At 50.6% G+C, this 14,854-nt stretch overlaps 1 protein-coding gene across 1 annotated transcript in view; it reads left to right on the forward strand.

Annotated features, from left to right (window-relative positions):
- Positions 1-14,854, forward strand: part of SYN3 (synapsin III) — a 404,870-nt gene that overhangs the window by 75,103 nt on the left and 314,913 nt on the right. The window contains exon 4 of the mRNA XM_054696079.1: positions 13,146-13,203. Coding sequence (XP_054552054.1) covers positions 13,146-13,203 — 58 coding nt within the window. The remainder of the gene's footprint in view (positions 1-13,145; positions 13,204-14,854) is intronic.

A 14,854-nucleotide genomic window follows, 5' to 3' on the forward strand; every position in this document is an offset into this window, starting at 1 on the left:
AAGCTGCTCCCTCTTTTCCCTGCACAGCCCCAGATCCTTCTCTGTCTTCCCTTCCCTGTCCAGGCCCTTCCTGCAGAACAGGTTTCCTTGCAGGCTAGTGAATGTCAGGAACAGCACCCCCACCCCGCTATATCCCCTCCTGGCTGAGACCAGGTTGTAGACTCTGACCCTCCTGAGCCCCCAAGGACCTGGCCTATAACCTGGGGGAGTCTCATGGCCAAGCATTTTAAGATCCTACCCTTTTGGGGGTTGCCCTAGAGGTGAGCTGGGCTAGGGGATGCTCTAAATAGCAGGTGAGCTAAAAAGTTGGTGCTGCCACTAGGTTGTCAGTCTCAAGAACCACCAGGGAAAGAAGAAATCAAACTCAGTTTTCTTTAGTCCTATGTTGTCTCTGCTAGTTCTCTTGCCTAGAATTTTCTAGCAGCCTCACTGGTCTCAGACCTCCGGTCTTGACCTTGCCTCCGGGTTACCTTCCACATGACCACCCAAGTCTTCTTTCTGAAACACAAATCTGATCCATTTGCTGCCACGCCATCCGTGCATTCATGTGTGGTCTTCAGGTGGCACCTCATTGCCCACAAGTTCAAATTCAAAGTCACTGCATGTCTGGTCTCTCTAGGTCCATCTTGGGCTCCTGTTCTGCTTTGCTGCCTATTCCGCTGGAATGGCAAACAGTTTACAGTTCTCAGAGGTGCATTTTTGCTTTATCACATTCAGTTGTGGGCTCCCTGGAATGCTTTTCTTTATCTTGTTCACCTGGCCATTCTCCAGTCATCCTCAGATGCATGCTCAAGTGTCACCTCTTTGTGACGTCCTCCCCAACCTACCTCGCCTGAAAACATAGCTAGTAACTCCCTCCCTTGTGTGACTTGTAACGCAGTTCACTGTACGTCATGTCATATCATGTCACATTCCATCACATTCCATCACATTCCATCACATTCCATCACATCACATCACATCACATCACATCACATCACATCACATCACATCACATCACATCACATCACATCACATCACCTCACCATGTTATAACTGGCTGTTTGTCTCTTCTGTAGGAGCAAAGCCTGCATTTCATTCTTTTATATCCCTGGTGCTTAAGACCCAGTAATATTCAATTAACATATGTCCTGTCCCCACCCCAGTCCAGTCAGGCTACCTTTCAGGGAACCATCTTGTGCATCCCTGGGGGCTGATGGTTCCACTTAGGACTTTTCAGCTTTAAGATGGGGTGAAAGTGCCTGGCATGCCCTAGAATCTGTACGTGGGATTTTTTTTTTTTATAGAGGCATGTTTTTATTTTTATTTATTTGTTTGTTTGTTTTTTGTTTATACATGCACTGGGCACAGTCAGAAGCGCGGGAGGGTGAGAGAATTCACCAGAGCCAGAGCGGGGAGCAGAGCAGGCAGAAGGACCGAAGTACACTGCTGAGGAGAGCAGCGCCATGTGGGACCCTCCTGCGGTGGCCGGGGAGCAGTCGGGGATCAAACCGGCGCCGCAGAGGCTGCGGGCAGCTTCGCAACCCAGCGCTCAACCGCTGCGCCACCAGGGAGGCCCTGTACGTGGGATTTTGACTGTCAGTCTCTTCCTGGGCAGTGATAGGTGGCCCAGGCCTCTCTCGCGGTGCTGGTCAGTGTCAGGGAACCCCAGCTCCCAGTCAGCTCCCTGATCATGGGGGAGCAATAGCCTACAGCGTATTGTGTTTTTTGGAGATGGTGGTTTTTGCATCACACCGTGTGCATTTTTCACTTTGAGTACAGTATTCGACAAGGGCCAGGAGATATCCAAAGCTTCATTATAAAGGAGGGTTGTGTTAGATGAGTTTGTCCAACTGCGGGTTGATGTCAGTGTTCTGGGCACATTTAAGTTGGTGAGGCGCAACTGTGATGTTCCCTTGGCTAGGTGCGTGAAATGCATTTTCAATTGACAATATTTTCCCTTTCAGATGGGTATGTTGGGACGTAACACCATCGTCAGTTGGGGAAGCTCCACTAAACAGACAATGAAGGGGTGTCTGTTTTCACTCACCTGCATGTCAAATCTTGGCTCTTTATTTTCCAGTATGCAAGAAGAACTATAAGGCTGCTATTTAAAATTTTTTTAATAAGCAGATTTTTCTACTAATACCCCCAAAATATACCAGAGCCCTAGGTTTTGTTTTCAAAGTCAAAAAATTGACCGTGACAAAAAAAAAAAAAAAAAAAGATTGCTTATCACTCAGTTGGGGCTTGGTTCTAACTCCCTCCTCTGTTTCATGGGGAGGTCTCTGGAGGCTGGATAGGGTTGGGGAAGAGGGTGTAGGACCTGGGGGCATAAAAGCAAAACTTTGCCCCCATCCCTCCCTCCAGTGGCCCTGGGCTCTGTCTCTCCTGCGTCTTACCTCACTCATGGCCTCAGTCCTGGAATGTTTGCTGTTCCGTTTCAACAGTGATCTCTTGTCACCTGCCCTTACATTCTCCACCCTTCCCTGTGGCTTCTTTTTTTCCTTTTATTTGTCAGGGAGGAAATGAAAGGGCTTGAAACACCCCCAGCTAACATCCTTCCGGCCTGGAGTCTAACAGACGACACTGTCCTACTACACACTGGTTAATGATGTCACGAAAGCATCGTGTGCATTGCTAGATTCACCCAGAGATATTACACCTTGTGACCAGCTGTGACTGAATCACCCCACCCACTGGTAGATGCATCGGTGCCCAGAACAGGAGAGGCAGAAAATAGGTGCTTAAGAAATGCCTGTGGACTAAATGAGTGATTTTGGAGGTGATGTGTTATGGGGGTATGACAGTAAAGCCCAGGAGTGACAGTGATGCCCCCTAAACCCTCTTACCCCCTCTCTTATATGCAATCACAGAAAGTCACAGCAGCCTGGAGGGAGCAGAGCTTGCATCACAGAAGCTGGCAAATGCTACAAACCGGGGCTTGCAGTTCTCCCCAGAGAGCCGGTTGTTGGACACCTGAACACGCCATGCTCCTCCTTGGCACGTTCTGATTTGCCTGGGGGGGAGTCTTACAGGTGTGCGTGTGGGAGCATGTACCTGCTCGAGAACCAGAACAGGAGAGCAGCTCAGAAGCACTTGGACATTTCTGATGGGGCTGCCCCCTCGCTGCCCGCTGCCCGAGCTGTCCGTGTTTGGCAAGAGTGAGATGCTAAAATTTCTGGTCAACACACAAATGAATGAACCCTACAATCTTTGGGGACGGGGTCACATCTTCATCACTGTCATATGGCAACCCCTGGGGCACCTTCCCCAACCAGACATGGTGCTCAGCATCTTCAGAGATTCTCCACTTGAATCCTGCCAACCGCTGCCATATTCTTATCTGGTAAATAAGGAAAACGGGCTCTCGGCCCAAACTCCAAACAGATGCTGGTACATCTAGCATTTGCCTCAGGCCATCCAACGGAGGAACCTGGGCACCCCTGCTCTTTGCTGCTCTTCCTACCTGGAGGCAGACCCACCCAGCAGGCTCCGGAGGCTCCTACATGTACACCCCACACACACCCTGTGTCTGAGCCGGAGGGATGCGTGGCAGGGATCCATGATATGGGGGCAAAGCCAAGCACAGGACTCTGGTGACCTCATCCTCGGTGGGAAGGACCTGGCCCTGCCAGAGCCCTTTGGGCAGCCAGGATGTCAAGGTGCCTGGGAAAAGGGCTCAGACACTCATGACCTCAGGTTTAGAAAGTGGACCTTTCATGAAAGTTGCTCTTGGATTATTTTCTTCTTTCAAAAGCACCAAGGAGCTCCAACACAGTCTTTCTGGTTTTTCCCTGTATGTTTTGATATTGAAGAAGTGATTTCATGATTCATGTCAGACATGTTTCCCAAGGCGGTTAAAATTGAGAAGGAGAGGAAATGCAGAGAACTCAGGCTGGCAGGTAGCAGGTGGGCCCTGAAGCCCTGGCCCGCTCTGTGGGCGGGACCAAATCAGCTGGGCGTGGCCAGCCTCTGTAGGTGTGGCCAGGCTCTATGGGCGTGGCCAGCCTCTGTGGGCGTGGTCAGACTCTGTGGGCATGGCCAGGCTCTATGGGCATGGCCAGGCTCTATGGGCATGGCCAGGCTCTATGGGCATGGCCAGGCTCTATGGGCGCCATCAGGCATCCTGCGCCAGATCTAGCCTCTCCACTTTCTGAGTCTCAGTTTCCTCCTCTTTAAAGTGCAGATCTTAATGCTCTGAGCTCCCAGAGATGCTGTGCTCTCCAGTGAGCGCCCACTGTGCCTCTCCTTCGTAGGCCAGTTCTTGGCGTGTTCAGTCTGCCTGTGCTGCAGACCTGTGCTGGGATGTAAGCTGCAGGAGGGCAGGGGTCAGTCTCACCTGTTTAACCACCTCTCCTCGGTGTGCCTGGCACATGTGGGATTAGATGGATGGGTGCTCTTGCCAAAGGCTGCTATTATTATTAGGGGAACACTGGAGATTGAGGATGAGGGGATGAGGCCTGGGGTTGAGGTGATGAATCTTTCTCAGGAAAAAGCTGCCCTGATTCAGGAAGAGTACCCGACACTGCAGTGCCTTTCCTCCTTGTTCCCCAGCTGATAACTCAAAGGCTTCAGCCTCTGCCTTTGGGCCCCAGCAGCTCTGGTGGCTTTGAGGAGGCATGAGCGTGGCCTGACCTTAGCCCTCGCTGGTGCCAGGGCGGACAGGACATTCCTCTCCCCACCGTGTCACCGCCTGGGAGTCAGAGCTCAGAGCTGGCATCACCAGCAGTGACTTTTGGGTAGAGTGGGCAGACTCAGCAAATGAAAATAGAGGACGCCAGTTAATATCTTGGTAAACAATACACCAGCATAAGGGAGCCCATGTAATATTTGTACAGACTTATATATCAAATTATGTGTTGCTTAATCTGAAACTCTACCACACCTGCATGTCCTGTGTTTTATGTGCCCCCTCCCCCCGCCTTCTTCTGGGAAAGGAAAGGAGAGACACTGGCCCTTTAACATGAGCCTAGAGGACCCTAGAGAAAGGCCCTGTGAGTTCCCTTGTTTTCTGGTTGGGGGAACCAAACTGGGCCCCCCAATCCACCCCATTCTCAGAGAGCAGCTTTCCCTCCTGTGAGGACTGAGGGCTGTCAGTCACCAGCAGGGAGGGAGCTAAACCAGGTGGACAGCCAGGTCCCTGTTCTGCCTCTGACTCATGTGACCTCCGGCAAGTCCGACCTCGGACCTCGAGAATCCCACATTCCTCAGAAGTAAGCAGGGGCTTGGCATCTTTCTTGAAGGGTCATTGTGTAGATTGGGGATGGTGGCCTGGGTGGGGCTAGTGTGGCCTCAGCCTGTCTTAACAAGCTCAGAATGGTAACTGTTATTAACAATTAATTGCAATTACTAATTGCTGGTGAATATAACAGCACCAGGAGCCAGGGGGAAGGAAGCCACTTGGCATGCTTCTCAGTTCAGCTGCTCAGGCTCGAGGGCTGTCTTCCAGAAGCGCTGGAGGAGGGGGTCTGGAGGCTGGTAGCCTGACAGTCCCTCTACTCTGAAGATGAAAAGGTGGGGGCAGAGTCGGGATTCTCCTACAGCTGGTTGGGGGAGGCTCACAGCTGAGATCTCCACCTCTCTGGAAGATGCCTGGCTGTAGGAAGCAAAATCCCTCTGCCTCCCCCACCACTTCAGGATCCCAGAAGACTCTAGCATCAATGGCAGGCCCTGCCCACTTCCTGTGAGGAAACGCTGGGATGGGAGGGAAGGGGATCAGAAAGCCCTAAAGGCACTTTCCTACCCTGTCCTTTATTCCCTCTGCAGGCCCGGCTCACCCAGGTCACCACCTGGAGTGCCTGGTTTCTGGATTCATCCTGCCCTGCCCCTCCTCCCCCTGCCTGGCTGGCCCGGCTGGTGCCTGGGGGAGAGGAGGGGCCTGGGGCATTCCCCAGCAGCCTACCCAGTCGCCTGGAGACGGGCTCCGTTTTCCCAGGCCTGGCCCCTTTTATCAGGGGACAATGTGCGCACACAGTGAGGGCCTTGTGTGGCACCCAAGCCCCGAGCCCTTTGACTTGAGGCATTTTTCAAGTGCTGACCTCTCTCCGTGAGGTCTTCCCACCATCCAATCCAGAGGCCGGCGGCCCCTGCTGCTTCCTACCCGCTAGGCAGGGAGGGAGGGGAACAGTGGGGAGTTGTCTCCCGCCCTGGTAGAGTCTTAACCCTCTGAGACTGCGGCAAATCTGGGGGAAATGTCTTTGGGCAGAAGGAGTGTGGGGGAAGTCTGATGGGCGCTCCCTTCCCTGCGGGTGTGGTGGGGTCTGGGCGGAGCCTCTTCACTCTGGGCCTCAGTTTCCTCATAAGCGGAACAATGACAATGGACTAATGGACTAAGATCATGGTCCCCCCAAGCCTGTTCCCTTCAGGATGGCTTACAGATTCCCAGGCACCACCCCTGCTTCCTGTAAGGAACAGAAAAAAATAAATGGGCTTTGTCTGGCATATACAAAATGGGTAGGGGGTGGTTGGCCCTGGAAATATGTGGTGGGGGCATCTCAGAATCAAAGCGAATATGAAGACCTGTGCCTCAGAGAAGCCAGGGCCCTGGGCTCCACCCAGCGCTGTGGGCAGTCTCTGCCCGCGTCAGCTCCCTTTCCACCCAGCCCTGTGCCTCCAGCCTCAAGAATCACATTCCCTGGGGAACCCAACCCTGGTTGGCGTCACAGTGTGTCCCAGGGACACGTTGGGATGGTCCCAGCAAGACCGCAGGAGCGAAGCTGGACTCCATCAAAGCAAAGGCACATGAGGCCCCTCACTAGGACAGTCAGAAGGGGAGCAGGACGGGCCACCTGAGCCTTCCCCTTAGACCTGCTGAGTCAGCATGGCCAGAGCGCAGCTCAGGAAACTTCTTGTAGTGATGAAGAGCCACGTTACTAAACTGTTGATGTCAAGGACTTTTTTCATGTGGCTCCCAACTAACCAGTAGCGCTGGGGCGAGTGGAGCCAACAGAGAGGGAGACGCGTTTCAGCGCGGCACCTGGAGGGGCAGAGCCATCTGCAGATGGAGTGGGCGAGGTGAGGGAGTGAGCTCCCCGTCACTTGCAGGTGTTCAAGCACGCCTGGCTGGAAAATGCAGAGGAGCGGCGGCCTCCACAGGAGTCCTGGCCCCGCAGCCTTTCAGTGTTTCCCTTCCCTGATTTTTTGTCTCGGTTTGGCGAGTCTTGCCTCATCCTCCGGAACGTGGTTTCTCACCCAGCTCCTCTGAGTCTCCTGCTTTCGATGGAGTCCTCCAGGCCATGAGGTTTCCAGCCACGGCTGCTCCTGTGCTGGAGTCCAAGGGCTTCCTCCCGCCAGTTCCAGCCGTGCCCGGGGGGGAGGCAGGTCGGGGGCAGATGCCAGCCTCATTACTGAGCCTCTCCTCCCCGGGGCCTGTGGAAACCTGCCTGGGACCATCTCCTTGGCTGGAAGGAGGCTGTGGTGATGGCGAGAAGACGGTGCTGCGTGTCCGTTTTACTGCCCTCCCTCCTGGCTTAGCAGGCAGGGATCCTGGAGACCTGCACTGAGCTAATTGCCATCTTCAGTCGGGAATTAGCTGAACTGGTGGTTGCCTGTGCAGCTGCTCACAGGAGACAAGCTGGCAGGTCAGGGAAGGGCAGGTGGTAGGAGTGGGCACAAGCGTAGAGAACTGTTCTCCCGCTGCAAGGAAAGCAGCCCCTCTGGGTCTCCACCGCAGCGCAGAGACAGGGAGCAAAGGGGGCTGCCTTGGGCATGAGCATCCATGGACAAACTGGGGTGCTCCACCAGGAACACAGGTCCTGGTCCTCGCAATGGATGGGGCAGCCCTTCGGTGGAAGGGAGCTGGATCTTGGGGCTAATGCTCGGTGTGGCTATTGCCCGTTTGTGTGTCTCTCCCTCCAGGCCAAGAAGCAGACTGTCTTCAGCCTTGATTCCTTAGAGCCCGTAGGATCCAGCACATGGATGTGCTCAGTGAATGGTGTTAAGTGTCTTTCAAAGAAGCCTCGTCTGCGCCGCCTAAGCCCCACCTGCCCTGCTCTCCACATCTCGTCAGCTGCTTTGTGCCTTTTTCTCATCATCCCTTTTTCACCTGGTGGTGTGCTGACTCCCCCAAGAGCCTATCACCCCCCACCCCCACATGAGGCCCAGAAAGCAGTGCTTACATGAAGGAGTGAATCAATACTGTGATTTGGTGGCCAGACCTTTCCACGAAAATCTCTCCTATTAATGTCAAAAGCCAGTAAGGGGACATTTGTCACACCCTGTGACTCAGCCCTCACGGTCTGAGTTCTTCACCTTCAGGTGAGGTGCAAGGGACCTCAAGGCACCTCATCACCCTCAGAGGATCCTCCCCTTTCTAACTCACTAGTGCCCACGGATTGCAAGGAGTTTCCAGCGTCATTGCAGGGGCCCTGCTGGCAGCAGGAAGGGCCCAGGAGGCTTAGTTATTCGCAGAAGTGAGTGAGGCAGCAGACATGGGGTCTCTGAATTGAAGCTCTTTGTTCAGAGCCCTGCCTTTCCCCCCCCAGTCCACCAGCCCACATGTGCCTCTCCGCCACCTCGCCGATGGGCAAAGCCCTGAGTCTGTCTCCCAGGCTCCTGCGGGGTCCACCATCCCTCTCCCCACTTCTGTCTGGACCACATCGCATTGCACTGGAAACATGAAATTCTCTTTATGGAGCTGAATCCCCATCTCCTGCCCTCTCCCCTCTACTCCCCCAACAGGGGCGGCCTGTGGGAAGACAGCTATGCCCAGACAGAGCTTTCTGGCCTTCCTCCGTGGGAAGCGCAACCCAGGGCCTGGAAGTCTGCATCCTAGGTGGGTTTTCTACAAGGGTCCTGTGTCGACACAGGTGGACCCTGTTTGTGCTAATTCTCCTCTTTCCCCCGTCCCTTCTGTAGCCACAAGAGAACTCCGCGTCCACTCCTCGTAAATCTCTCTTGCACACCACATCCCGCCTCTCCAAACCAGGGATTCCCCACCCCAGGCAGCGCCGGTTTTGTAATATTCTCCTTCCTGAGGCCTCTGATGTGGCAGTAAAATATGAGACCACCCACTGAGATGGAAGCTTTGTGGAATCAAGAGCTCCCCCACCCCCTTCCTAGGCCAAGGACTTTGCTGATTGGCCCTGATGTTCAGGGAGCTCTTTAGGAGAATAAACATATTCCGGGGCATTAGGAAGAGGTCTCCATTAGGAAGCCAGGGCAGGGGAAGGGGGACCTCCATTTTGCCTGAGGTCAAACAGTCGTGCAATTACCAGGCAGCAACCCCCGCCCCCAAGGCATCTAGAATTCCAGACCATCCTTACCCTTGCTGCTGCCAGACAGGACTGTTGAGAGGCAGCTCCAGCCTGAATGAGCCCCCGGCAAGGAGGCAGCAGTCTGTGTGGCCTGTCAGGAGACAGACTTCTGACTCCAGGCCAGGCAGGGGGATGGACCGCCTGGCCTTCAGTGTTAGCCTGAGCCCCTCTGCCAGACCCTGCAGTAAACATTCCAGAGATGGGCAAAACTAGTGTTTCTCCTGGGAAGGTGAGACCACGTGAAGGTCAGAGCTGCTTGGGTGGTACTGCCGTCACGCCCAGTGCACTGGGCTCCAGGTTAGCACCGCGTCCTGGCCTGCCAGCTGCGCAGGTTAGAAGCTGGACAATGACCGCGCGTCTCAATCGGGGTGGCTCTGCACCTGCGGTACAGCCATGGGCCAGTAGATGGCAGCAAAGCATCTCGAGGGTAGCCTGCTCTGTGGCCCATCCCTGGAGGACATTACTCAGCCAGCAAACATTTGTTACACATGTGCCCTGTGCGCTGGCACTTGGTGCCGGATCCTGGGATGCAGTGAGTGTGGAGATGCAGTCTCGGGTTTCCAGGAGCTCATAGACGGGGTGCGTGGGGACAGGGGACAGACTCCGTGTAGCGACAACACGGAGTATGTGTTAGGGTGGGTGTGAGTACAGCAGAGTCCACAGGAGGGGCGCAGCCCCAGGGAGGTGCCTTCAAGGAAAACTGAGTGTGTAGGTGAGGTTCTGGAACATGACAAAGAGGCAGCAGGCAAGGAAGGGCAGGGAGCCATCCTAAGCAGAGAGAACAGACTTTGCAATGGCCCAGAGACCAAAAGGGGCAGAGGACCCAGAAATCTGTCCTGAATCCTTGACGTCTTAAAGGAGAATGCCTCACTCACTGTGAGATAGATACTATTCTTGACCTTGCTTCCAAGATATGGAAACTGAGGCCCTCGGAGGCTGAATGAGTTACCCAAGTTTGCTGGATGAGTAAGCAGGAGAGCTGAGCTTTCCTGCAGGCGGTCCAGCTGAGTCCACGCCACTCTCCTGCCTGTTGTGTAGAGGATCAAGCAAATTTCTCACCACAACTTTGGCTGGTATCTTCACTCAACAAAAATAAGATCTTAAGGGGTTGGGTACCTCAATTTAGAACACATGGTGAGTGAGTAGCAGTCCTAAGATTTTACCCAAGGCTGTGTGATTCCAGATCCATGCCTTTTCCAGGAGAGCCATGCTCGCACTCAGTTACCTTGCTGGGATGTCTCAGGCCAACCCAGGACTTAACCCCCAGCAAGTGGGACACACATCCTAAGCCCAGCTCTCACCTTTATAAGATGAAACCCCTCCTGTCAGCATGGAAGGGCCCTGCACCAAAATCCTGCTAATTGCACCATTTTATTATGCATTGGTTACCCAGAACTCTGTATTTCCCTGCTCAAAGGGAACCAGGCCAATTCCAGGGTCTGTGTAGGCCAATTCCCTGACCCATCCTTCACCCTGGCAAAGGGACAACTGGCAGTGGGGCTGTGGGTAAGGAGAGGAGGCTTGGCCACATGGGCTGGGCACTATACGCCTGCACTAGAAACCCCAGTAATGTAGGACAGAGAGGGCCTGGGAAGACAATAAGAGCCACAAGCTGGCAATACTCATTTGCCATGTTCTTGGGTAAAACTCCAAGAATCCAAGAAGTCTAAATTCTACCCTTCCAGGCCACTATGAGCTTGTTTGTGTCAAGAAAGTAGGATGGAGGGGTGCTAGTTGAATGGTGGCTACCGTTCTCAATTTCAAATGTTAGCATATGATGTGTAGGCCTCCATTTACTCCTTGCCCCAGACACTATAGATATCAGAGGTGGATTTATCCAGTGTCTGGGGTTACCAACACTACCTTTAATGGTTTGTGATAAAATCCACAAACCACATGAGAACATCCCTTTTGCATGGGGCTGGCTGACACACATTTTGTTGAAGACCATCATCCCTGGGAGAAAACACACTATCTTGCTTTCAAGTAACATAACAACTCTTGTCCCTCTAAAGTCCCTCCTGGTTGACAGCTCAACCTGTCAGTGTCACAAGATAAAGTGGTGTTAATAGTAGATATTGCTGTCATTCAGTGATTCGGGCGGTCTGGAAAGAGGTGAACTCTACCGGTGTGGGCTAAGTGCAGCAGACAGACTTTGGAAGCAGACAGACTGTAGCTTGGTGAGAGAATTTGTAGAAAGGATTCTTTCTTTCACAAGTGGAAGATTAAAAACATCGATGGCAAGATTGATGTCCCAAAGAAAAGAATAGATGGAACTATGAGGAAGATTCTTGTATGTGATACTTACTGATTGTTGATTAGAACTCAGTCACTAAGCTGAATGGAAAGTTGGAAAAAAAAAACATTTTTGGTTGCTAGTCTATAACCTCCCTTACCATGGAAAAAGAAGAAAATAGATTTTGGGAAATAAGAGTTGTTTCTCCCCAGAAAAGTTTTATGGAAATGTTTGACAGGGTACTTGGTTTACAGCAAGTGACGAAGTGTCTGGGAGAGGACATTTAAAATAGGAGTCCCCCAACATTTGCTGCTCATTTTCAGGGATGAGCAAAAAAAAAAATGCAATGTGCAATTAGAAGGCCTGGATTCTAGTCCTGTAGACAAAGTACTTCGTCAGTCTGGATTTCAGTTTTCTGTCTTTAGGATGGAAATAATCCTACCTCGGTTGGTGATTGTAAGTGAAGACTATAAATTAAAGCATATCACATAGTTTCTGGCACAAAGCACAAATGATTTTTTTTTATTTATCTGTTCATTCACCTATTAAAATATTAACTGAGCTCCTACTGTGTGTTAAGCACTCAGGTAGATGATGGGAATAGAGAGGTGAATGTGATAGATTGCTCTGTTATTGTTTAGTGGGACACAGACATTAAACACAGTTACTAGTTATAACTAAATACAGATTTAGTTATCTATATTTATATATTTAGTTATATAACAAATATGTAATTGTAATGAGTGCTATGAGAGAAAAAACAATATAAAAAATCAATCTGTATGAGATAAGAAATGAAGTAGGTCCAAAACTAGGGTGCCTATAGAGAAAAATGAACCAGTGGGTGGATTTGAGAAATAATTAGTGTAGAATCAATGAGAATAGGGAGAGAGAAAGAAGTAACAAGAGTGATATCTGTGTTTCTGCCTTGAGTAATAAGTAGATGGGATATTGTTTATTGATATTGGAAAAGCCTGAAGGGCAGGGGTGTAGAGCAAAGAGGATGGATGGGTGGATGGATGGATGGATGGATGGATGGACGGACAGACAGGTAGAAGATGGAGGATGGATGGATGATTGGATAGATGGGTGCATGTGTGGTTGATGGTCAGGTGGATGGATGGATGGATGGATGGATGGATGGATGGATGGATAATAGATGGACAGACAGATGGATGGAGGAATGGATGAACAGATAAAGGGTCAGATGAAATCAGCTTCACTGGACAAACGAACAAATAAAGAAATGAGTAGATCAATTTATGATGGAGTATTTTGAGTCTTATTAAAATAGTTGTGCATTATTTCTTTCTATAGGATTCCTTGTCTTATTTGAGCCTTAAAATGACAGAGATACATCCTGCAGGCATTTATATCTTCCTTTTACAGAGGATGAAACTGAGGCACAGGGAAGTTAAGGGACTTGATATAACCAGAATCAGAGTCTCTTGATATAACCAGAATCAGAGTCTTCAATCCTCTCATCCAGTACTATTTCACCTCACCCACACAATATGTATAAATAATGAGAAAATCGGCAGTTAGGTGGGAAGAGAGAGCAGAAAGTAGAGAAGATGTGTGGATATGATGATCTGGGAATGAAGCATTTGGAAAAGGGAGAAAAGAAAAGCCATCTGCATCTTTACTCAGTGGATTTCCTCTTCTCCTTACAGGTCCAAGTATTTCCATGGAAAAAAGGTGAATGGAGAGATTGAGATTCGAGTGGAACAGGTAAGTGGGAGCTGAGTCTCTCGCATGATTGTTCTGACCTTTTCTAAGTTGCAGCCATTCCTGGGAGCAAGCTGGTCCTTATCTTATGTGGCCAGCAGGAGACAATATTACCAGAAAACTCCTGGCTCATACCCACGTGTCTCATCAAATTCCAGAAGTATTTTGTCCAATGGTTTTCAGCCTTTTTATTTATTTTTTTTAAGCAGCAGGACCTTTCAGAGAAAAGATCAAGTAGGAGCCCATCTATAAACTAGAGTCAAGTAGAACATCTCGAGCAGGGGAGCCCTAAAGCCTGTCTCCTAAGTCCAGTCCCATCTTCCCCTCATCCTTCCATGGTCCCCATGGCATTTCCTGAGGAGCTCCTGGGCTGGGGAGCACAGCATAAGAGCATAATGAGTTTCCATCCTGGTTCTCTCATTGTCTAGATATTGGGCAAGTGGCTTAATCTTCCTGTACCTCAGTTTCCTTGCATTGTTGTTGAGATTAAATAATTTATGCTCAAAAGAGTTTAGGATCATGAAGACCAGCTCTTGTTATTATTACCATTAATACCAACACCCATACCTCTCATTTTATGGAGGGGTTACATAGGAAGCCAGTGCAAGAATTAGCTCCGGAGCTTGTGACCCTCAGATCAAGGATTCCTCCGCTGTGCATGAGGAGGGCATGTCAGAGACTGGGCTCTGGAGCCAGACTCTAGGTTCAAATCCCAATCCCTCATGTCACTAACTGTGTGACTTCGCCTGACCAATACTAAGTTCTCTGCAACTTGGTTTCTTCATCTGTACCAAGGGTAATAATAACCTCGACTTCTAGGATGGCTGTGAGGGTCAGTGAATTAATCTGTGCAAGGTAGTTAGAACAGGGTCTGGCACATAACAGTTGCTTAGTAAATGTTACCCACTTTCACTTTCATGGAAGACACTTTCATTGAAGACAAACCATAAGATCAAGATCTGCAAGGTCCTTGCGATAAAATGAATTCAGAAAAGTGCAATATGATCAAAGAGGACTGTGACTTTTTAATCTCCCAGAACTCTTTGAGTTTGGTGAGAAGGAGGAACAGAAAGTCTTTCTGAGCATCAAATTTGAGTTGGTTTAGTACGAAAACATCTACAGCTTGAATTTCAATTTGATCCTGTGGCTTTCAAGTCAGTCCAGTGTCTACTGGTTTTCCTTCCATGCAAAGAGCAGGTTATTTTTGCTCACTTAACAAATATTTGTCAAATGTCTACTATGCTGGTTAGCTAACATGTGGGGAACGAGGATATAGAGGCAAAGGCTCTGTCCCAAAATGCTTGTGGTCTAGGAAGGGAGGCAAGATATGTCTTCCCAGAAACTCAATACAGGTGGGTCCCGGAAAAAAAGGTCCAAATTTTGGTCCAAACTACTTGAGAGACTTAGAAGTGACTTGGAGGAAGGGTTGGTATTTGAAATGGATCCTACAGGATGGATAGGATTTCAACAAGTGCAGAAGAGACGTGAAGAGGATTTGAGGTCAGAGTAACATGAGCTAAAGTATGAAGACTAAAGGACAAGGTGGCGAGTGGTGGGGCCACATCATGTCTCCCCACCCCTGACGTACCTCTCCCCCCACCAAGTTCATGCTCAGGGGCTTCATGTACCTTCCAACTTAGCCAGAAGCCTGCGT

Source organism: Talpa occidentalis, unplaced genomic scaffold (genome assembly GCF_014898055.3).
Source record: "Talpa occidentalis isolate TD23 unplaced genomic scaffold, MPIMG_talOcc4v2.1 talOcc4.16, whole genome shotgun sequence".
In the NCBI taxonomy this organism is placed as follows: Eukaryota; Metazoa; Chordata; class Mammalia; order Eulipotyphla; family Talpidae; genus Talpa; species Talpa occidentalis.